The sequence below is a fragment of the Pezoporus occidentalis genome, unplaced genomic scaffold (genome assembly GCF_034315485.1).
Source record: "Pezoporus occidentalis ecotype Australia unplaced genomic scaffold, CSIRO_AGI_Poc_V1 ctg198, whole genome shotgun sequence".
In the NCBI taxonomy this organism is placed as follows: Eukaryota; Metazoa; Chordata; class Aves; order Psittaciformes; family Psittacidae; genus Pezoporus; species Pezoporus occidentalis.
This window is the reverse complement of record NW_026913833.1, coordinates 364,794-388,809: the sequence shown is the minus strand read 5'-3', so window position 1 is coordinate 388,809 and position 24,016 is coordinate 364,794. Positions and strand designations below refer to the sequence as shown.

Sequence of the window (24,016 nt, the reverse complement as noted above, 5' to 3'; positions counted from 1 at the left end):
TCTGCATGGACTAAGCCTTCTTTAAATTATCACATTCATTTATAAAGCAACTATTGAAATGGCTGAGGTAACTGGAGTGGTAAAATAGTGGGAGACTACAGAGGAAACAACGAAGATGCTATGTGCCAAGCCAGCCTGGCAGGAGGGTACTATTATCCAGCGCTTCCAGTGAAAATACAAGCATGTGCGTGCATGTTCATGTATGGAGGGACAAGAAGAGATATCCCTGCTTTTAAAACCAAGCCTCCCCTAGCAGGGCATGCTGCCTCCTCCCTGAACAACAGAAGGTTCTGGCTCTCAGAAGCCCCACCTCCTGCAATTAAACACTTCCAAGGGCTGTCCTCACCAGCCAGCCTTGCAGTGTAAATGATAAGGCGCTATTCCCGGTGGTGTCATTGCTTTACTCATCCAATCTGCATACAAATATCCTTTGGGCATCCAGCTGACTTCCTATAACATTGTAATCGTATTCTCAGTTTGCCTCTTAATAAGAATCTCATAAGATTATTTAAACAAGTATTTACTGCTTAAACAAATGTGCATCTAAGGCATCTTATTTTTAATGCCTTTTTCAGCTGTTTTTTTCTCCCCTCCAGCTGGTATCACTTTTCAGTTCTCTGCTTAGCATTGGGGAGCCAGTTAGCATCTGCTTTTGCAAAGAATTCCATTATCTGCCTTCATTACCAGATACTTTACACAAGGCAATTGTAATTCTGTTGTTGCTGCATTACACATGGGACACGGCGTTTCTTGTTTTGGCACTACATGGAGTTGTTTCCACATTCGGTGACAATATGCCTATCACAACTTCTGCAAACATATCTCACCATCCATATTTAACCAGCTAAGGTTGCTCCAGTTTCTTTTCGGAATCAAATATGGATGTAATATGAAGTAAAAGCGCAAGTATGCACTTTAGTGATCATTCCTGCAATAATATTTCCCAGTTATATTAGCAGACAATTACATTTCAAAGAGAAACCCTGGCAATGGAAGGAAACTGCTTTCAAACAATATACTATTATGCTGCTGCATATGTTTCTCTGCTTCAGCCACTATCCCTATTATATTAAACAGGGAGATAAAAGAAATAAATGGGGACAATATGGTCAGGATATTGGAGTTCGCATGATCTACTGTTGCAACAAATACACAATTTATCTGCATGGAAAAAACACACACCACTCCTCAGGAAGGCAAAAAGCTCTTTAAATTACAAAGGTATAAAAAGCACTTGCAAAGGGCTGAGGAGCCTGTTCCCCAAACCTGATGAAATCTGCCATTAAATGAGCTGAAAGAGAAAAGGTGTTTCTTTTGAAAGCAATGTCTCTGTGTGATGCAAATTACAGTCCATCTAGAAAGGTAAAAAGAGGAAAGAAAAAGCTCTGGATGACTCAGCGAGGCGATTGGTTTTAGTACCAAACGCTCAACATTAAAACTGTCAAGGCAAAATACAGAGCAAAACCAGAGGAGAAACACCACAAAAAGAGATGCCCGGTGATATTTGTATATAGAAGGTGATTTTACATCCCTCTTGTGTTACCTCAGATAACTATTAGCAACATATGCTGGCTCTGGGGGACCTTACAATGGTCTCATTTATCAGCCCATGTTCATTTCAGTGGGTTTAGTTACCATTTTTATCACATAGCACATAACACGGTCACAGTTTTAGCCTTTTCTGAGATTACTCTGCTCAGACAGCAGTGCTGCAGCACCACAACCACTGTTTTTCATCTAGGAACGATAGATATCAGAATGCAGCCAGCATCCACTAATGCACAGCCAACCTTGCATATCAAACAACTAATTCCCTTCTTGATTTCACTATAAGCATTAAAAAAAACTGATGTAGGAAGTCCCTTGAAAGCTCACCCTAGAGCTGTGAGGGCAGCACGTCTAATTTCCTGATTACAATTTACAAGAACCTAAATCACCAGATTGGAGGGACCATAATTGAACAAATGGGGTTTAGAATTCTCACACTACTAATAATATAATAAGCTTATTGTTTTAATCTTCCCACCAGTCCTCTATTCAGCTCCAAGGAGGCAGACATTTCTTCAAAGCTGATCTCAAAAGTGATGCACTTGTCTGTTTTCATAAGCTTTAAACTGGAAAACAGAGAATTTCTATAATGCTTTCTTAAATTCCATAAAGTCATTCCCATTCTTCTCTCAGTGACCAGCATGCATGAGAAAAATAGGGAAGTTGCATTCAAAGCTGGCAAATATAAATGGCAGAGCCAGAGATCGTGTTATGACCAGTCCACCCCGCTCAGGTGGTGGTGAGAGGACAGAATCTGCTGAGGCTCACATCTTCATCAATGCTGTTATCCTCAAACATCCCTGCAGTGGATGGGGCTGCTATGGAGTCCCCATCTGATCCAGAACCTCAGCATCCCTGGAATCTCCCTTTGGCAGCACTTTCCTTCATGTACGCCATTTGGAAGTAATTTCAAAACCGAAGCAATGGTTTTCTGAGGAAAATAAACCTCAGCATTTCTATTATTCTTTGGCATACTTCAGTTCATGCTCCTACTCCCTAGCCCAAGTCTGCCATATACAAGGAACAAAAAAGCTCCATGGCTGTCACTCTCCCCTTCCTCCCCAAGATACTGTGAGCCGAATATTGTAACATTACTTTTAAGTACTTGAGGGAGAGAGCATGCACAAGGTGCCACACAGACAAAGCCTTCTCTAGATGAACAGCTAAATTGGAGGCTTTCATACTCTCACAAATACAACTCTCCCAAGCTCAAGTGAAAAAGAAGCATGCATTAAACTCTCCTGAGTCAATATTCTTACCCTAACCTGAAGACTGCCTCTTTTCTTCTTTTCTGTGTGTGAAGGATTCAGGCTATTTTTTGGGATCTCTGAGATTCTTCTCTTCTAACTGGCCTCCCTTCAGCTCAGGCTCCCATTCTGCTTCTCTCATGCCATGCAACAACTGGAGCAGCTTCTCAGCTCGCACAAGAAAACTTTCCTTCTCCTCCAGTGCTCTCCTTAAATCCCACTTGTCCCTCACATCACTCCTTCTACAGCGGAAGGTGAACATTTCTGCTAGTGATTTTTAACGAATCCAGGATGAAGGGTATAATGAGAGTCTCCACAATCCACTTCAAGTACCATTTCATTTTGTGCCTGTGAGTAGGTGACATTTAGAAACAGTTATCATTAGGTTTTTTCTTCCTATAATCAAGGAATTGTCACACCTGAAGACAACAGCAGACAGAAAAGCGACTTTTAGCCCTGGCTGAAAAGCAGGGTAACTGCAGACCATAACATCAAGGAGCATCTCCAATGCTTGCACCATCTCCCATCAACATTTTGAAGAAATGGACTTCTTGCCACCCATTTTTTCCTTATTTCAGGCCCAAAGGCTCATTCTAAAGCTGCAGTTCTGTTACACAACGCTTATGTTCTTGGAGGAAGAGCTATTGTATTTTTTTCTGTTTTAATTAAACAACAAGGTCATGATGAGTCCATTCATACTGATGTTTATCTGAGATCTTTAACACTTCTAAAAGGAGATTTAGTGAGAATGTGGTAAGCAGAGCATCCTGATGCTCACAGTTGCTGATTATACGGGAACCTGCCCTTCCCTGAACACAAGACTTCCACTCATTTGCCTTTCAAATGATGCATTAGCCCTCATCAAAGCACTTGGTTTTCCTCAGAAGTGACCTCCTCTAGGTGCTATGATCTCGCAATCAGTCGCTCCAGTGGAGCACTGATGCTGAGCTCAGAGTGCCTCTGCGCTGTGATCCCACAGTCTTACAGGCTTTGGAGGAAAGGACTGGCAAAAGCTGCCCATGTGCTTCTTCCCTGCTGCCCCAAGACTGATAAACCAGTTGGTTCCTCTAGATTGGAGACACACCAAATGGACTAGCTGTTGGAGCATCATACTGCCACTAGTTGATTAAATATAGTCAAAGAGGAACAAAGACATTTTTGTTTTGATAAAATCCTCTGTGAGGATACAAAGAATTATGTGCAAAAATATATCACATCATTGTTGATGTTTGAGCCCCAAAAAGGCCCATCTGAACTAGTTAGATCCTTAAAATGTGGGGTTGCTTCAAAATACAGCTGCCATAGACCTCATTTTTAAGCTGTTGAAAAGATAACTGAGAAAAAGCCCATACAAAATACTCTACTGTATAATGTTGCAGTATATTACATGTATTATACAGTATATAGTATATACTCAAGGCCAGGCCAGGTTGGACAGAGCTGGGAGCAAGCTGCTCTAGTGGAAGGTGTCCCTGCCCGTGGCAGGAGGTTGGAACTGGATGAGCTTTAAGGTCCCTTCCAACCCAAATCATTCTAGGATTCTAGGATATTACATTGTACAGTGCAGTTTAAGTCACCTAAGGCCAAAACACTGCAGTCTTCAGAGCTTCCCATCCCACTTGGTAGGGATGGCATGGAGCAGCACACAGATAAGGCTCAGTTATCACAGCTGCCAGGCTCACGCATGATACACCTCCCAAAAGGAAAGCAGTCTTGCTCCTGCTCTGCTGAGGCTTGCTAACATGGTTCTCTGGGAAGCTAGGATACATTAAGAGGATAAGAACATTAGAAAACACTGATTTCCATCTGCAAAGTCAAAAGGAAATTTGAAATGGCTCAACACACAATGGCTGCAATTCTGTCCTGCTGCACAGTGGCTGTGACCCAGCATCAACATGCCCATCACATGTCAGGGATCTGTAAGGATACCCGATGTGCACACACAAAAACAGATTCCCAGATGCTGTGACAGACAATGTTTTAATGACCAGTTTTACATGTAGTTTCACAAATGAGAAGCTACTCTTCCTGGTGGGAGCAGGTTTTCTGCTTTGGTCCTGATAATACTACGCTGCCATGATCTATAATCCATTCCCTACATTTGTATTTGAAAGCTGATCATTCATTTGATGGAAGACCAAGAGTGTCTGAAACCAAACAAAGAATATTGGGGAACTCTAATCCATTGCTTTTCTGCTTGGTCTCAACACGAACAAGGGAATATTGGGAACATTTAAATTCTTCCTCCCTCGACAGGAATACAATGTAATGTGATCCAACAGTGTTTCATCTTTAAATAATGATGTTCCCACAAAATGACTGGCGCAGTCATTATCTTGGAATCTTACTGCACTGAGTCTAATTAAAGAGAATGGCATCAGACCACTGTCAGAAGCTGAAAGTTTATTACCTAAGGAAGGCTTTTAGGGGCCCAAGCATCACCTTCCCAGTGATATAAGGAAAAAACTCTTCCCTGTGAGGGTGCTGAGGCGCTGGCACAGGGTGCCCAGAGAAGCTGTGGCTGCCCCATCCCTGGCAGTGCTCAAGGCCAGGTTGGGCACAGGGGCTTGGAGCAAGCTGCTCTAGTGGAAGGTGGCCCTGCCCGTGGCAGCGGCTTGGAAATGGATGAACTTTACATCCCTTGCAATCCAAACCAGCCTGGGATTCTATAATAAGTAACTGTAAGAGGCAGCACAGAAGATGCCTCTCAGAAGCCAAAATGATGAGAGGTTTCTCACACAGTGATTTGCTCTTAATTAAGAGCCTGCAATGAGAGCTTGAACCTCCTCCATCTAGGGGGAAATGGGATGAGAGAATGGAGAGACTTCTTGACATAGGAACTAAATGATCTTTAAGGTCCCTTCCAACCCAAACCATCCTATGATTCTATGATTAATAAAGACTTTTTGATCAGCAAACATAACCTGCACTGATGAGCCCAAAGATGCAACAGATGATTCTGAAACAAAGCTCTCCAGGGGAATTGTCACCATTTGTGAAATGTAGAAAAAAAAAACCAAACCAACTTTAAAGTTTCAAATACAATCAAACCAGTTGCACTAAGAAGCCTAAAAAGAATAAGGACCTGGTTGTGGAAGAGCAGGTGAAGAGGAGAAAATGATACTGTGCAACTGGGATAAGAGGTGGTGGAAAGGAGATAGCATGGGGAGTGTCACCTAACATGATCCCTTGCTTTTTGCCATGGCAGCACAGCCTTGCAATGCAACAAAGCTACATAACAGTTTGACTTGACAATGACTAAATTGAAGTTTTAGATTAAACCCCCTGCTGCAGTAGCTGAAGTTTGCTTGTACAGCAAGTTTTAAATAAGCTGTGACAGTGATTAAAAAGATTAAAGTTGGATGAGTCACCTGAGACTGTGAAGCCCAGGAAAATGTCCACAGAGCTGGAAAAGACTGTGCAAGCCTTAACAGCCAGAAGACCCGAGGAAGGTGGATCATGATCTCCATTAAATCACTCCAGTTGTGATTTAATTCAGTGGTGGTCTTAATGATAAATTTTAATCGTCTTTAGTGTTTTTAGGTTTTCATTATTTGACTCAAGATTGATACTACAAAAATACATTTATCTACGACAAGATTGTATTTACATTGAATGCTCCTTCTTTAGGCCAACTGTGGTGATAAAATGCTCAAAAAGTATTGAAGGAAATATAAAATTTTATTATACATCTGTTGAAATGCTCAAGATTTATCATGTGTCAGATACAGTGAACAACATTTCTTTCCTACTATATATTTTGCCTGACAATATATCCTGTTTGTATTTGGGCAGAAATTAGAATGCAATTAAAATATAAGCAACAGCTTTGTAATAAAAATATTGCATATAAATATGCCAATTATGATTAATGTCAGAGAAATGTTTTACATTGAAATGTTCTCATTTAAACCTGGGATATTAAACAAGAGCTTTGTTATTCTCACAGTAGATAATGGAGGCTCTATGGTGATCAAAAACATTTTTAAATGGCCTAATTTCCACTTTGTCAAAGATTTCCTTTTGTCTGTCTTTGGGCCTTCACCAACACCTAGTTAACGGTAAACACCGTGCAGTGACCTCGGAGGAGGTTCTGCCATCACACCATGGCCACAAACACTTCCCTAATTTTCCAACTGACAACTCTCGACTTCACACTCCTGCCTTTTATTCATGGAGCAGAAAAGAAAAATATCCTTTTTCAGCTCCTAACAAGTTGTTCAAGTTTGATAAGCTATTTTCATTCCCCCTGAATTAAGTTAAATAAGCTGTAGAGAGAATAGGTCTTTGTTTCAGGCTGCCGAAGAAAAAGTCAAAAGCTGGATTTTTACCACAGTCACTTCTGGGGCCAGGTTTCTCCCAATTCCCTGGGTGCACACATACTTTTCCTCAATAGATTTTTCATTTAAATTATGCTAATAGGTTAGAGTGTGCTCAGATCTTTAGATTGCCATTTAAAACATAGAGCACATGTTACGAGTCGAAAATGTTTGATTTAAAAGAAGAGAAAATCCAATTTAAATTAAAAAAGCAGGTTAAATTAAACATTTAAATTAAAAAAAGAAGCTTAATATTAAAAGATGCATATCCAGCTTTTAGAGGACGTAAGGTGATAGTGTCTACTCCACTTAGAGAACAGACCTGACAAGAACAACAGGGCCAGCCCACCTCATACTTCCCCACATCACGCAATGCTCCTACAAAGCCAAGACATTTCAAAAGCGTAAGTCTGGGTTGGTTCTAGGTCCTGGGTTGCTTTGAGCTATCAAATCGCACTCGAGTCGTGTTCAAGCTTTTTACAAGATCAAGCAATGCTTAGAGGCTTTGTTTGTTTCAGTAGAAACCCGAGCTTCCCAATGCCATGGCTCGCCTTTGATTGCTGAGGTAAAATGAAAAACGACTGCAACACCCAGTAACGCTGCAGTCTACCTATTCCTGCGCCTTACAACAAAACAAATACGGACCCAAACCTTCACTTCAAAGCCTCTTCTATTAATAAAAGTCAATAATAATTATTCTACTATATCTGTATCTTTGTCTCTGATGTATATATCCTGTTTATGATGTCTAATGTATTAATCATAGCTCTACATGTAGAACAGGTACACAAGCTAATTGTGTACCAGTGGGTAACTGTAGGCTTCAAGTCCAAAAGAGACGTGCAACTCAGAATGCAAAAGCCTACTCCCACATCTCTGAAGGAGGTTTCTGATACGCAGCTTGGCTCTCTCATGATTAAAAGAGTACCACTGGCAACCTCTGGGAACATTAATCCACAGGAACCCTTTCCCAAGCCAGCCACTGAGCTGCAAGTCTCAGCCAAGAGCCAATGCACTGCTGCACTCCCGTCTTTAGCACAGCCACACTTTCTCTCCCATTTCAGGAGAAGCAGATTGCAGCTTCCCTTTATGTGCTTTGGCTTCTCTTCAGCCTGGTCCAGCTGGCAGTGTTGTGCAGAGCAGTATGTGCACCGCCCATGCCTTCATCACTTGCTTCACACTCAGCCTGCACATTTCATTGCTGAGGTGGAACCTTAGCTCAAGCTGTATCCCAAAGTGAAGACCTTTTCCAGCCTTATGGAACAGAAAATGAAAGAAAGGAACCTACAGCACAGCACTCTAATTTTAGATCATGGGTTCAGCCCATGAGAAGTCCCTTCAGTGAAGTGGAACAGAAGGACAATCCTCTCTCTCTCCTATGCAGGTCACCAACCCGCCAGAAAACCATCCCTCTTTAATGGTGGAGCAGTTTTCTGCTGAGTGAGTTGAACAGGCTAAGGAAGGGAAGAGCAACAAGCACCCAAGCACCACAAACAACTGAGTAAATGGGAGCAGAGCCAGGCAAATGGTGCTCCCTCTTTTGGCTCACAGTTAGATCATCTCATACTGTGGAGGAGCATCAGCCTGAGAGATAGAGTACTAGAGGATGACAAAATAAGCAATTCTCATGTAGATAAACAACTAAAAAGCAAATTTCCAGGCTGAAAGCATACCCTTAATGCTATTATTCCAAGAGAGAAAGGCACAAAACAAAGGATTAACTCTAATGTCTCTTCTTAAAATGAAAAAGCAAGGGTTTGTTACTCAGAATAGTTTTAAGTTGTCCTGTGTGATAGAAAGTGAAAATAAGCCTGTGCACTGTGATGATAACACCTCCGATTTTCTGCCTCTGAAGGTATCAGTCAGGCAGCAACTCTTGCATTTGCAGCGCCAACTGCCATCTTCCTTTCCCACCAGGTGAGACGGGGTGATCTAGGCAGATGAAGGGATAACAATTCCTCCCCACACAAAAGCCCTCACTTAATACCACTGTGAGATCATAAAGCAGTTGTAAACTCTCCCTAAATAAGCCGTGCATCTTATTTAATCAGCTGCCTTGAGAGTCTATTCAAGAAGTTAATCGGGTTTATGCTGCACTTATGACATCAAAACTGAGTAAGTCAGACTACATTTTGTGTCAGAAATTCTATTCAGATTGTTTTCAATCTCTCCAAAGGACAGAATGTGGCAGACCTGTTTTCCATAAAGAGTAAAATGAAAGGATTCAGGTCAGACACCTTTGCTTATTCCACATTTCAACTAAGGGGGATAGGGAAGGCAGAAGGAAAATAAAAGCACAAACAAGTGATCAGAGTATTTCAATAGGTTTTTTTAGTACTAAAATAAGTTATTAGGTAACAAATAGCTTCTTTTTAATGTATTTAATGAAATAAAGGTATTAATGCATTCAGCTTTGGGCTTTTTTTTTTAAATCAGTAAAATCATAATCAGGAAATTGATGATGTATGTGAACAGAGATTTGCAATATGTCAAGCGCTCTATATTTTCCTTGTGGCAACAGAAATCCATCTCCAAGGATTTATCCAAGATGAACAGCTAAACGGATAAACTTCACTCTATTAAACAGACTTACTTTTTCCACTCCAACTGGAGGAAGAAGTCAGCTAAGAGAGTTAAAAACAAATGCTTGAGGGAAAAATAGGGGTGGGGTATGGTAGTTTTTACTGTAATTCTTTTGGGTTGATATTAAACTGATTTTTCTTTCTCGTGTGGAATTTAGCCTGCAAAAGGGATGATTCAGATGCATCCTTGACTTGCTCCTGGGGAATAAACATCATCCTTTGGGTAAGGTGGGAATCGTTGGATCTTCCTTTTTATTTTATTTTTAAATGTAAATAGCCACCTAACCCCTGGAAACCATGGCATGGTGCTCCAGAAGGCTCAAGATGCCCTGTGTATCGTATGACAGATGGCTAACCAAGACATCCAACAGATGGTAACCAAGCCAGAAAGGATGCCAGGTCTTCTGAACTGCAGTCCGGGAGGTTATGCTCCAGTGTTTATTAATTATATTTTAATATCTTAATATAAATTACGTTTCATTCTAACATGGTAAACCACTTTATTTTGTTTTCTTACAGGAACAAAGCTCACATAATCATACCCTGTGCAATCCAGGTTCCTGCCCCAAACCTTTTGAACATGCTGGCCAATCTGAAGCAAATCTGACGGAGGACTGAGGGTCTCAACGGTACTATAAAAGGTTCATAAAAACAGGCAGCCATGCAGAGGAGAGAAACCCGATAAATACCTGATGGGGGGAAGGGTTTTGGTGCGAGATCACACTTAATTAAAGCGTCAAAGAATTCACATGAGGGAAAGCCCTAAGAAATGCTCCAGCCACAGGAAAAGCTTAAATCAGAGCTCACACCTTCCTTGACACCCAAGTCAGTTGAATGGGAGGCACAAACCTGTAGGAATCCAGCCCCATTACCTGCAGCACACACAGAAGAACTCATTAAAATCCTCACAAGTCTACACTCAAGTCCTGACTGGAGGCAGCACCCAACCGACACCTCCGTCCTCCCCTAAAGCATCTTTTCCGCGTCACTATGAGCAACGTATAGAAATCAGTGCAAGAGGGAAAGGGGAATGTCTGCCAACACATGGCTATCGAGGGACAGGGAGGAGGGCTGGAGCAGATGTACCAACTGGCTTGCTGCACAGACCCATCTGGGGGCTCCGGCAGGGTTATCCCGTTGCTTTGCTCCAATGCCAAGAGTCACCCGCTTGCCTGCCAGCAGCTGCTGCGGGTGCTATTGCCCTGGCCTCTCCCTGACACGTGTCACCGTGCAGGTCCTGCCCATTGACAACACCACAATATGCTTCCTGCACACTCCAAACGATGACCACATCCTTCGGTCCCCGAAAGGCTTCGCAGAACTCCCCATTCCTTACAAAATCCCTTTCAACCTCTTTCTTGGCTGTCGCTCATAAGCTGCTCGTGCTCATCCTTGCATGCAGCTCTACTTACTCCCTCATCCATCACATCCCACTCTCATTTCATTTTCTCCCTTTCCACTCTTCTCCCAGCCCTTCAAGTGATACCTCACTACATACCATGCTGTCAGGCTGCTTGCTTAACGGCTTTCTTCCCTTGAAAAACAGTATTAAACCCCCCATATATACTCTATAGTTTAAACCGCGACACAACTCAATCCTGAAATGAATTCTTGCAGTAAAATTACTGCATTGTCTATTTAAATACATAAATAATACACATAAATGATACTGTATTAATCCCCAAATAACCTGTCACATCCCTAAGAGAATAACAGGTTACAAAATGGAGGAAAGTACAGCCAAACCTTATGGGGTTTAAAACTAGGTGGGACTTTGCCAACACTTGAAAACAATACAGTTTCTGGTTCAGAACACAGTTTGCATTGTAGAAAAAAGCCCAGGTTTGAAAGTCCAAGTCACAGGTGAGCCTGGTACAGGGAGCAGGTTGGTCCAGCACCAAGAGAATCCTGTCCCTTCTCCTTCCCTGGGCATCCATCCCACCTGCTGTGGCCCCAATGGCTGCGTTACAGAACAACCACAGCTTTACTAGACCAGACAATTTCAGGACCATTACACACTACAGTAGAACAGGATACACTTTGTTTTAAGGTACAGCAAATGCTGCTGCTTGCTCTTATTTCTCAGAGCACCTGAGGGAACGGAGACTTAGCATAATATCTTTAACAACCACTGATGGTGTAATCCCTTTCTGCTCTCACAAGCACAGTGTAAAGAACTACAGCTCAGCTCCACATGCATGTGAACATACAAATGTGTTGTGCCTTCGTACTTACGGGCATTTCCATCCAGTTTCCTTCCAATTTAGTTCTGTGGTTCAACTCTAAGTAACAGCACATTACAAGTATGGGAACTTTTGTTCAGTATCTCATAATATTCCCAGGACTACCACACCATAGAAATGATGGTTTCCCACCTCACTTTACAGAGGACCTGGTTCAGTATACTACATAAGTTTAACATCTATAGGGCAAAAAATGCTACTTAAGCTTACAGTTCTGAAATAGCAGCTAAAACACACAAGTATTTATAAAATGTGACAGGTAATGCATAGAAACCTAGAACGGTTTGGGTTAGGAGGGACCTTAAAGATCATCTAGTTCCAACCCCTTGTTGTAACTCAACCAACCCCTCGGTTTTCAGCTAAGGGATACAAAACTCCTCTGAAACTACCTAAAGCACTTAAAAAGAAAACAAAACAAAACTCTTCAAGACAACTGTTAAAAGCATTTGATATACACAGAACACTTACAAAATGGTCTGACAAAGTTCTACCACTCCTGGCTTTAGACAGCATACATAATTCACCTGTAGATCTGTGCCCTGGCAGTAGTACACTCCTCACATGAACAGGAATTTCCAAGTTTAGCTTGCCCAGCTACTGCTGTTGGGATGACGGCAGCTCCTGGCTCTGTGCTGGCCCATCTCCATGAAGACATGCAGAAGAATAGGGTCCTCCTCCACACTTAAGCCTTGTCCTTCCCCCAGACCAAGACCCCAGACAGTCCCCTTACCTGCCCTATTTCCCCGTTGCCTGTTGTAACTAATAAACCCCATTAATACAATATATAATAATGAATACTATGGCAAAATCAGCTCTGCTCCTGAATCCTGAATTGCATCTTTGGATCCTGACAGCAGCTGGTTCAAACCACAAGGGCAGTGGGCAGGGCAAGGACGGAGCTGGGACACACAGCACTAAGGTGCCACTGGTCAGTGGTACCTGATGTACATCTGCTTGTTGGAAACACCTTCCCATTCACCGGGGTAATCTGGATTAATGGTGTCTTGATGGAGATGCTCACCCCTCACCTCTGGGGAGCTCACGGAAGGCCCATGCAGAATGTGTGCAACGATATGTCAATGCACACAGAGCCCAGGTCCTCACCTTTGTGCTCCTCAGACCTCCGCTTCATCTATGCCCAGCACACATGCACTTTGTACATTCACAGCAGCAGCAATTTGCTGTTTCCTTGATGACCCCCATAAGGTCAATGCTTTAACATTTCCTCTAATAACCTTTTTGGGAAGCAGAGACAGAGAAACACAAGCCACGATGTTCAGGCACTGATGAAGCCAACAGACATGCCCACCATTACACTAATAACCAAAGGCTCATTATCACCTCTGGGGTGGCAGAAAGAGCTACCTGCCCTTTAGCCAGTTGCCACAGCATCTCTTCTAATTTCAATAGGACAAAAGTACGTTGAATTTGATGATAAGATAGAGGTGTTCAGCTGATGCAGAGAGCAGTCTTTTATGCACACAAACACACATACATATATAGATGTATGCACGTATGTGTATACAGATCTCATTCCTAACGTCATTAGCTTGCAAGTAGTTTTCAATACGCATGTGGGCACTAGAAGGCACAAAGTAAATCTTTACTAGTCTGTCACAGTGTGCTATAGCTAGCACACCTACAGATAAATATTCTGGATTGCTCTTTAAATGCCAGCTCTCCTGATAAAGAGCAATTACCTCCCTGCCCAAAGCAGAAGGTAAATTGATGACTTGCCCCTGAGCTACCACACTGAATACGGGAGAACCAAGTCTTAAGATGGAAAAGCAAAAGATAACTTGAACTTTCTCAAACTGTTAAAGAAGTTATTCTGGACAGCTGTCTCCATTACTGCAACACCGTGGAAAAACAAAGTAACATCTGTAAAGGATAAAATTATTGTCATTTAACATTTTTACTTCCCCTTCTGTTAGAGGCTTACTTCCACTATAGATCTGGAGCAGCTACCGTTTAAACCGAGCAGACCATTTTGGAACAGAGCTATTATGCAAATAATCTATTCTGCATTCTAACTAAAAGCAATGCTGTGCTAGTCTGGACAAGACATGATGCATAGGAGAGTTTAATTTTTTTTCCTCCTTTTTTCTGTGCACTGGAGCAACATCATGGTAATGACAAAAGATATCTTCCTATAAAGATCAGACATTCCGGAATATAAAGACATAAGCACCTTTTATGGGCTAGTGTTTGTCTTTCATTTAGTTATTTAAATACCCACATCCTTTTTACATATTTTTAGTTGCAAGTCATTACAGTAATATTAAGTGATCTCCAGTGAGAGCAATATAAGGATCTACTTGTATTATCCTCTCTTAGCAAGTTTGTACCTGTGTATGCAGATTTATACCACAGACATTATCTCCTATCTGTAAGTTATATGAAATTACTTATCTGTAACACCTGAGCAAGATCTAAGATCCCAAACAATGTAAGCCACCTGCACCATGCCTTAGACAATGTAATAACCTTAAACCATCAAATCAGTATATTTCATGCTTAGCATTTTAATGCTATTCTCTGGATACCTGGCTCATGTTGGAGGAAAAGATCATACCTAAGAACAAATGCAATCTCAGGCAATATTTAAAGATTAGATTATCCTTCATTGCAAATAGCTCATTTGTTTACTATCACATTGCTTTATTCTTGCTTTGCCTCCTTATACCATGAAAATGCTGAATATTCAGTTTAGATTCCCCAGCAGCTTTTTATTTTAGTCTAAAAACATTTACCTAACACATTCTTAACAAGCAAAGTGAAGAAAATTCAGCCATCTGTCTCTACATTACAATAACAGTTATGGAAGAGTAGATTATTCTATATAGCAAGAAATTTAATGCTAGGGATTCTTATACTTTAAGCACTGCGTGCTCACATCAGTTTTGTACATGAGAATGTTGAACACCAGCGTACACAGAAACAATGATTTACAAAGCAAACACAAGACAAAATGTTTTAAAGATATTAAATGCATTCCATATTCTAATCATGCTGTATGCCTATGCTTCAAACTGAAACAAAAATGATCTGTGCTATTATATTCTTATCCCCAGCACTTCACTGGTTCCAAATTATCACTAAAAATACTTAAAATTACTTGCTGGAAACAAACACAATATAGAGATAGAGCTGAATCCTTACCTGGGAAACCCCCTTGTACCATTGCTGTACCAGCATGTACTTCAAGATATCTGCATTCCTGACAAACATTCAGTGCTGTAAGCAGCTCAAATCCTCATCAGACACAGACTCAGTGCTTGTCTTTCTTCTGACGACCTTGGGCCTATTTTCCTGAGATTTTTCTCTCCTTAAGGGCAAACCGTCTGTCTGTTTCTATTATGAGATGCCATCAATTATATTAATCTCAAGCTACCCACAAGCTAACAGTTACATCTGCCAGCAGATGAAAGCTGCCTATGAAAGTATGCAGGGAGAAGCAGATCTCTGGTTTCCCACATCTGACCCACTGATGCTCTACGGCTGCTGTTTGTGCACTGGCTGACTCTGCCAGCATTCCAATGACATCCCTATCCCCAAAATCGGTTGTTTAGATCGCTGGTAGCTGCAGGTACTATTGCGCTTAATGACCCACTGCATGGCAAAAGTAGCAGTTAATAGATGTTATTTATTAAAGCATCCTTTTCATGCAAGCTACAGGGCTTAAAAATTAATTTCTCTTAATCAAACGGTTTCACTAACTGTGCTGTTTTCCAGTGCTGCAAACCCTGCAGTTTCCCACCACTGATATGTGTTCATGGCGCAGGGTCTGGCTGTTGTTTTTCTCATGTCAGAAAACAAAACCAACCTGTCATTACAAGCACAAGAAAGGCTCAAACTTCATTGTAAGTTGTATTTTGCTGAAACCCTAAACAAGCACTGTTAGTTTTACTGCAATGAGGGCTGATCTGAAGCACGGAAAAGACTCAAAATCCTTCATTTAGCAATTAAAAAAAGCAAAGATTAAATCTCCCTCTAAATTTATAAACATACTTGATTACTTTGGGAACTCCTTCCCAATTCTCTATTCCAAATGCTACATTTAAACCAACTCAAAACACTCCGTTATTTTGTTAATGCCATTAATTTGTTCATTTTTAAAGTTCATTGTCCTTTCTTTAGAATATGTATCACAGCACACACAAAGCCATCTGTTCAGTGCATTATGTCAAGCACACAGTAAAAAAAAAAATACAAGAAGTCCCAGCTGCAATTTTACTATTACTTCATCAAAAATGTAATTTCCTTCTGCAATACTTCATCAGTCGATGAGAACTGTGCATGTGATTCACAAATAGAGAGAAAAAAAAAACCAACAAAACAAAAAGCCCCACAACAAAACCCCAAACTAACCCACAACCTCAAACTACAATGATGCCAACACCATAATCCATCCTACTGTGGCACAACAGCTTGCGAGTCTGCCCAGCATGTACAGCCCTTCTGGATCCGATATCATTAGAGCTGGTTACAAACTTACATGTTTTAGCTAATTGTGGGTCAGAACAAGAATGGGAAAAGAAGATTAGCAGTACAGACTCACATTAAATAGAGATTAACAGAGCTAAAAATGAAAGTCACTGCTCTGTTCGTCTAATCCTGGCTCTTGCATGATCTCTGGAAATCCACCCTACTAAATACACTTGCTACTATATTTAGCAAAATTAAATATTGCCATTACTATTTTTTCCAATATTTCATGTTCCTAAAGCTTGAAGCATTTTCCCAAGCTACATCTTCTTCCTCTTTGAACATCATCCCTATTTGCTGTTGATTGCAGTGACATCTATTGGAGAGGCAGTGTTTGGCTACACAAGCTGCCTCACCTGAAGATCAATTTTCGGGTGTCATCCCCCCTAAGAAAATAAAGAATTGCTTTTCTCTTGTTTTAGCACAGCTTGGCATAAAACAGACTCCGCACAGTCAGATCCTCAAGAATCGTACTGATTTATCAGTGGGTTTGTTTTCCTTTAGTTGCTGTTAATAATCCTGGCATTTTTCCAAAGTGCCAATGATCATTTTCCCATTGTCACCCACAGCAGTACATAGACACTTCCTGAGGTCACATTTTTGCACACCCCATATACTTGACCTTCTACAAAGTCTCAGCTGACCTCTATTCCTTTTTTTCCATCTTTGTTTTTAATGAAAGCCACCATCCTCTCATGTGAGTACAGGTCTCACTGACACTATGGAAGCTGCTAAACACCTCAGGTATGATGAGAGGACTCTGCTCACAAGCAAGTGCTTGCCAACCCCAACACAAGCCTAGACAAAAGGCAGTGAGGGTTCACCTGAACCAACCTACACACATGAGCACACACAGACTCTCCCCCTTTTCACTCTTTGCAGCCACAGGTTTATCACAGGGGGAATGCAGAGTCAAAATACTAGAGAAGTTTTAAAAGCTCTTTGCTAGAGAAACCACTGCTCCTCAAAAAGCATTTTAGGAAGATAAACCTTTATGCTTTCTTATAGCTTCATTGATTTCTGCATTATCTAGAAACAAAATATAAGGAAGGGGGCATTCTTATCCCCTTATTAGATAGAGTTAAATACCCTTGCAGACAGGAAGTCTGAGCACAACAGTATCTAGTCCATTATCTTAGCCACCTTTCACAATTTTCTTATTATTATCTATTTTTATTATTTCAAGCTTATTTGAAACCAACCAAACCAATCTCAGTTGAGTAAACACACAAAGGATTTTACAGAAAGATAGAATACCAGTTGAAATCAAGGATTCCAAGTTCTTTCAACAGTTGTCTTTCTGGTTTTCTTACAATGGTTTTTTATCGTTTTTCCTATCTAACTTATGCTTGCTTCAAAACATTCACAAAGGTATATCTAAATTGTATAGTTACGAATGCCCCAAGGAAAACCTTACAAAACATTCCATTACGAGCTACTCTGCCCATCCATTTCCTCTGCTGCTTTTTACTACTAACCCCTCATTACAGCAATAAGCCACAACAGGGTGCACATTAGTCTATTAGCAGATTCTTAGGGCACACCTACAGCCATCCACGACTCAAGGAAAACACACCAATGCCTATTGATGCAGTCGGTAGCACAGCTGCTTGCAAGTACAAATAGCTCCTTTGTATGCTCTCCCCTCCTTTTACGTGTTTTGATTTAAAAAAAAAAAGCCCCAACCTATTCAAACCTGATGTTTTTCAGGTTTGGGAAATCTAAAAACCCTTCTTCCTGCAGAGTGACCTCCTCCAAAATAAAGTGTTCCCAGCCTGTGGAGTAAAATACTCCAGACCCATGTTGTAACATTTTGAGGTCTATAACGTGAAGCATTTTGAAGGCTCCTTCTGTGGCAGGAGCTGTACGTTTTACAAAACTGTTTTAAAGCATAAACTGAAAGCCTTAAAACAGCAAATGGCAAAGAGCAAACAAAACCACATCACACAGGGTTAGAGCTGCATACTGACAAAGATTTGACAGCACCACTAGAAGAAATAAACTAAGAGGAAATACTATTTTTGACTCAAAGATAGCAGAAAACTAAGAATTTAAAAGAAAAAGCATTGGAAGTAATGGTGGTTTAAATGATACTGAAATATGAAGAAGCAGCAACTCTGAAACTCAGGGTTTTGAGTGTAAGATGTGGTTGAAAAAGAACCATCTGGGACTTTAAGCTTCTTAAACCATAGAAACATGGAGGACACCTGGAGTTTCTCTAAACCAAGACCTATGTATGTAGTAGTTCTATTCCCAGCAAGGATTCACCCTATTTGAAAAGGGCCTTTGAAAAGGGAGAACATCCATAAGAAATGACTGTTAGTTCCAGCAAGTCAGCAATGAAAGCTACAGTTTCAGAGGTGGAAAAGCAGAAAGAGAAAGGAGCATTGCCAAAAGGCAAGTGGATTTAGATCCCATAGGGGAAATCAAATCAATACCAAGAGGTTATTCAGCCACTTTAAGGGGAAAACAGACAAAGCATGGAGACTGTGAGGCGGTATGGATGGGACAGAAAGGAAAGGAAAATTTTCCAAGTATGGCAGGAAGACTAGCAATTCTTTGCTTTCTTTTTCAGTATGAAGGACAGGGAGACAAAAGATGAGAGCATGGGTCAAAAGAAAGACAAAAAAGAAAAGACAAAAGCGAGCAAGGAGTAAAAATTATTAGTTGAGCAAGTAAAGTATTTCTGGAGTATGAAAGAAATTGATGAACAGCTTAATAACACTGCAGCTGTATGAATAAAATCCATCAGAAGCACCACCAGAGGACAGATTTAACAGCTGTCCCACCTCAAATTGTCTGCTAAGGCCTCCCATGCTATTGGTAGAGATTGAGAACCACAGGAAGTAAATGAAAGGACAAGGGGTTTTAACAGGGCAAGGGGAATGGCTTTAACCTGCCAGAGGGGAGACTGAGATGAGCTCTTAGGCAGAAGCTCTTCCCTGTGAGGGTGCTGAGGCGCTGGCACAGGGTGCCCAGAGAAGCTGTGGCTGCCCCATCCCTGGCAGTGTTCAAGGCCAGATTGGACAGGGCTTGGAGCAAGCTGCTCTAGTGGAAGGTGTCCCTGCCTGTGGCAGGGGTTGGAACTGGATGAGCCCTAGGTCCCTTCCAACACAAACCTTTCTATGAGGATGAAAGAATTACATGGATGTAGCTGAGCTGACACCACTTCTTCCCTTTAAGATAACTTATTTTCTAAATAAGGAAGAAAATAAACCTATTTCACCTGTTCACTGAAGCACAGAAAATTAGTTAAGGTTACAAAACCTGCAGTAGGATAATTGGGTGAGGAAAAGAAAATACGAACATGCAAACAGACAGTGCTATAAAGGTAAGTACTGGCCTGGGCTGAGATTTCTGGGAAGGGTGCTCAAGAATCAGGACAGAAGTTATGAACATCAAGTAGTTCATAAAAACAACACTGTACTGGGATTTACAGAGAAAACTTAGTTTTTCAAATGATCACAGAAAACAGACTCCATAAAAGCCCATTTCCACAGCTGCCAAGATGCTTAATATCATTAAGTGCAGTTGGATCATTTCTAACATGCTTTTTACTTCAAGGGTTGAGGCAGAAACTTAGTTTAAGCTTCCTTAGCCTGCTTTTTATTTTAAAGAAACAGAATGAGTTGGGGAACAATAAAATGGAGAATGTGTATCTTGGTTTACCAAGATGGCTATAGCAAAACATCCAACTGCAGTCAATAAAAAGGGTAGAAAGGACATTGATCTCAATAGATCTGCTGTCAAAGCTGGTAGGATTGATGAATTTAATATCAGAAGTAGCTTTACCTTCTTGGCTATCAGACGCAGCTGGCAATATCATTAGGGATGGCAGAACAGCTAAAAAATGACCAAGCACATCAATAAGAAATTATTTCTGTGCAAAGTATTAACTTAGGACTAGCAAACACTCAGATTGAGGCATACCCTAATTAGATAACTCAGGTGTCAGGCTACTTATCAAACATATTCTTTAACCTGGAATTATAACTTTAATAACAAGTTGAAATCTCATTACTGCAAACTGGAGTTTTACAGAGCTGGTTTGAAACTCAAGACAGATTCAAACCAACATGCACAGACTGCAGTGAAATGCTCCTCCTCATTACTACTCCCCACAAAAACACTGGAAAACTATAGGTAACTATGTGGCACATTTCAAGCAGATGGGATAATAAACTCAGTATGGGCAGGTGGTTCTGGAAAAATCTCAGTTGGTTTAAGAACTTGCAGCTTTCCCTTAATGCAACAGAGGCAGAGCTGAACACCCTGCTCCTGCGCCCTGACTACTGTTTCCATGAGAACAACCTTCCAAAATCCTTCTCATCTCCACCAAAGCAGCCCTATAAGTGACAAACCAACCAAACTCATTAATTATCTCGACTTCAATGGCCCACTATTGCCAAGGAAATCAGCAAGAGCAGCTGGAAGAGCTTTCCCACCAGCAGGCCCCAATTTAGGAGCTCCCACTCTGAATGGGAGCCATGGTTGCTACAAGGTCAAAAGCTACAAAGGCATCTCTTTGCTTTGGCTTACCCATAATTAGGGCAAACAAAAACCTCTCCAAGACAAAAGATGATAAGAATCACCCCTACAAAACCCCCACATGTATGCTGATTTGGTACAAGAGAGTATAAAGAGAAAAGAGTAAAATAAGGTAACTCGTTTTAGAAAATAATTTAGGACTCTTAACTGCAATCTTTGTATTCCGAAACATTTTATTGGACGATAAGCTATGGATAATAATATTCTGTTTATCCAAAGTTGTAATTAACAAAGCAGCATGGAGGAATCTAAGTGAAGCTCTCAAGTTGCAGTGCATCCTACTCTTTAGGTTCCTAGTCTTCCACAGAGCGTATATTGTCAAAATCCATTGCAAAACCCAGAACTGGACAATTGCAGAACCTTTCCCATAAAATGTGCTACAAAAAAAGGGGGATCCTTTTTTCAGTAGAGAACTGAAACAATAAATCAGCAGATTTTTCTTTTTAAAAGAAAATATTTTGCTTGAACAGCATTGTCTGAGATTAACTACAGGCTTTTCTGGGCAAAGACTAAGCACCAGCGGCTCTCAACCTACATCTGCTCAACTACTACCTCAATTACAACAGTAAAGCACAACATCTGCATTTCACTGCTGTCATCATTGTCACAGCAAGTCCTCTAGATATTACTTAGACATTTTTAGACTGAAAATAAACAAAGCCCTTCCTACATCTCTTCAGAAGAGCTGAGCTATGGCAGCCTGGGTGGGAAGAGAAGACCAAAGTTACACATCAGTAGCCCTTGGTGAGAAGACTGAGGATTAGATGCTATCACCACACTGAGCACTACTTCCCATAACACGAGCAATAAATATCAGATACGTTTAGCACAGTCTGATTGTGTTCCATAAATGTAATCTGACATAACTGTGGCACTACTCACTCTCTGCACAAGCATCCTCATCCTCCTCTTCATCCACATTAGCTTCTTCCAGGTGCAGTCTTTCAAGTGCTCTATAAGGAGGTGGCAATTTCATTGGAGGTGGAGCTCCATACTTTCTCTAATGGATTCAAGGACAAAAAGTTACATGCACAAGAAAAGATTCCTATTATCTATTGCACTCTATGTGCATGTACACAGCATGTAAGTACAATGCTAAATTCTGCAGCATAGGCTTTTTATGCTAGAAATCAGAACAAGAAGTGACACTGAACACCAAAAAAAAAAGAAAGTACAGCTGTCCCTGCACATTTACTTGTTGACAAAATACTCATGTATCATCATAAACATGAAAGCATGAATATTCATCACGGATTAAAAATAAACATTAAATTATACCCCATTTCTCGTTAGAGAATCAACAACGAAATTGGTACTGATAAAAGTGAAACTTTTAAATGCAAGATAAGAACTCAATCCTAGGGCATCTACAAATATTTAAACATAACAGTTCATTTATATTTCGGCCTAAATTTAAAAACAATTTTCAATTATCACTTGCAATAAAATTCTATTACCTCACATAAATACAGGCAGCTCCTATAATGATGCATATAGCGGCGCATAGCTGGCATACAGGAGCAGCTCTGAATCTAACGAAGGGGCTTGCTCATCTGAGCAACTGCTTTTATAGCTCCAAGTAACTGGATCATGCCTTAGTTTGCTACTTGATGTCACTAAATTACGTTCAACTGCATCCCATGCTACCCCACTACTAATAGCAAGATGCGCTTTAGAAAGGGAACACCGTGCACAATATGCCATTAGAGCAACCAGAACGCCTGTAGTTAATTTCCTCTATAGCTAGGAAATACAACTCAACACCCAAACATCAAACCCAGAATCAATTTTTTCCACTGTGCACAATGAAAGCTGAACCTGAATAAGGATTCCTAAAATCTTGAGCCTAAATTTGAATAGCCTAACTAGAAAACTACAGTGCAAGCTACATTTTGTGATATATTCATCCTCCCATCCACTTAAAAAACATTATAGGGAACTGCTGTATTGAAGACACCGTAACAATAAATGAAATCAACTAAATCCAAAAGTAATAAGAGCACACTCTTCTTATTGTAAGAGCACTTGGAAACACAACAGCTGTTTCCCCAGAGTATACAATACACAAATACACCTCCCACATTTTTGCTTGACACCAACACAGGTGGAACTGTGTGAGGTGTGAGGGCTCATGTCCTACATTACCAAACAAGACATAAAACCTGCAGCCGAACTTTCAGCTACCTATGACAAATCACTAGTATCACTATAATTTAGTAATAATTCATAGTCTAAATGTTGACCCCTTGGCTTTTTAAGACCTTAAACATCTCATAGAGTCCTAGACTGTTTGGATTGGAAGGGACCTTAAAGCTCATCCAGTTCCAACCCCCTGCCACGGGCAGGGACACCTCCCCTACAGAAGGTTGCTCCAAGCCCTGTCCAACCTGTCCTTGAACACTTTTTGTATTAACACAGCTTTTATCAGCACAGAGGCATAGCCAGCCAGCAAAATAATGTTAATATCTAGTTTGTCCACAAGAAGCTCAATTGTTCTAAGTGGTTTTATATGAATTACTTCAAGCAATCATTTTTGAACAAACAGATCAATGAAGGAGGATAAACACCAACAAATCAGATAAAACCTCCAGAATTGAAGAGGTAATTCATCATGCAGGAAAAGGCAGATTTTCAGCTGGACGTGGCTGCTTTCAAACCAAACTCTTTTGTGACACTTTGAAGACTGGACTAGAAATATCACTGATTCCCCATGGGGACGCAGACTAGTAATCCACTAATAGCAACTCTTTCCAACTCAGAGGTGCCCCTACTGTAGCACAGTAGGGCTGCTTTGTGAATCAATGTTCAAAGCTAAAAGGAGCTGCATATTTATGCACCGAAGCTCTTCTATATTCCACCCACCAGTTTACAGCACCAATAGATGAAAAAGGTTTGAAAAAGATTTGACTCCCTCTTTAACCTCCGAATGCTATAGAATGCAGCACACTGGAGTCCTAGAGATTAAAGGCAGCACGTTGCAAGAGGATGAGTGCTTTTGAGATTAGAAATACAGATAACAAAACCCAGAAAAGGGGATTGTA

General features: G+C 40.8%; 1 protein-coding gene across 4 annotated transcripts in view; it reads right to left on the bottom strand.

Moving 5' to 3' along the window:
* PATJ (PATJ crumbs cell polarity complex component) overlaps positions 1–24,016 on the bottom strand; it is a 154,354-nt gene that overhangs the window by 63,800 nt on the left and 66,538 nt on the right. For all 4 annotated transcript variants that reach the window (XM_062617518.1, XM_062617514.1, XM_062617515.1 and 1 more), the window contains one exon: positions 21,858–21,975. In XM_062617518.1, the coding sequence (XP_062473502.1) occupies positions 21,858–21,975 (118 nt within the window). The remainder of the gene's footprint in view (positions 1–21,857; positions 21,976–24,016) is intronic.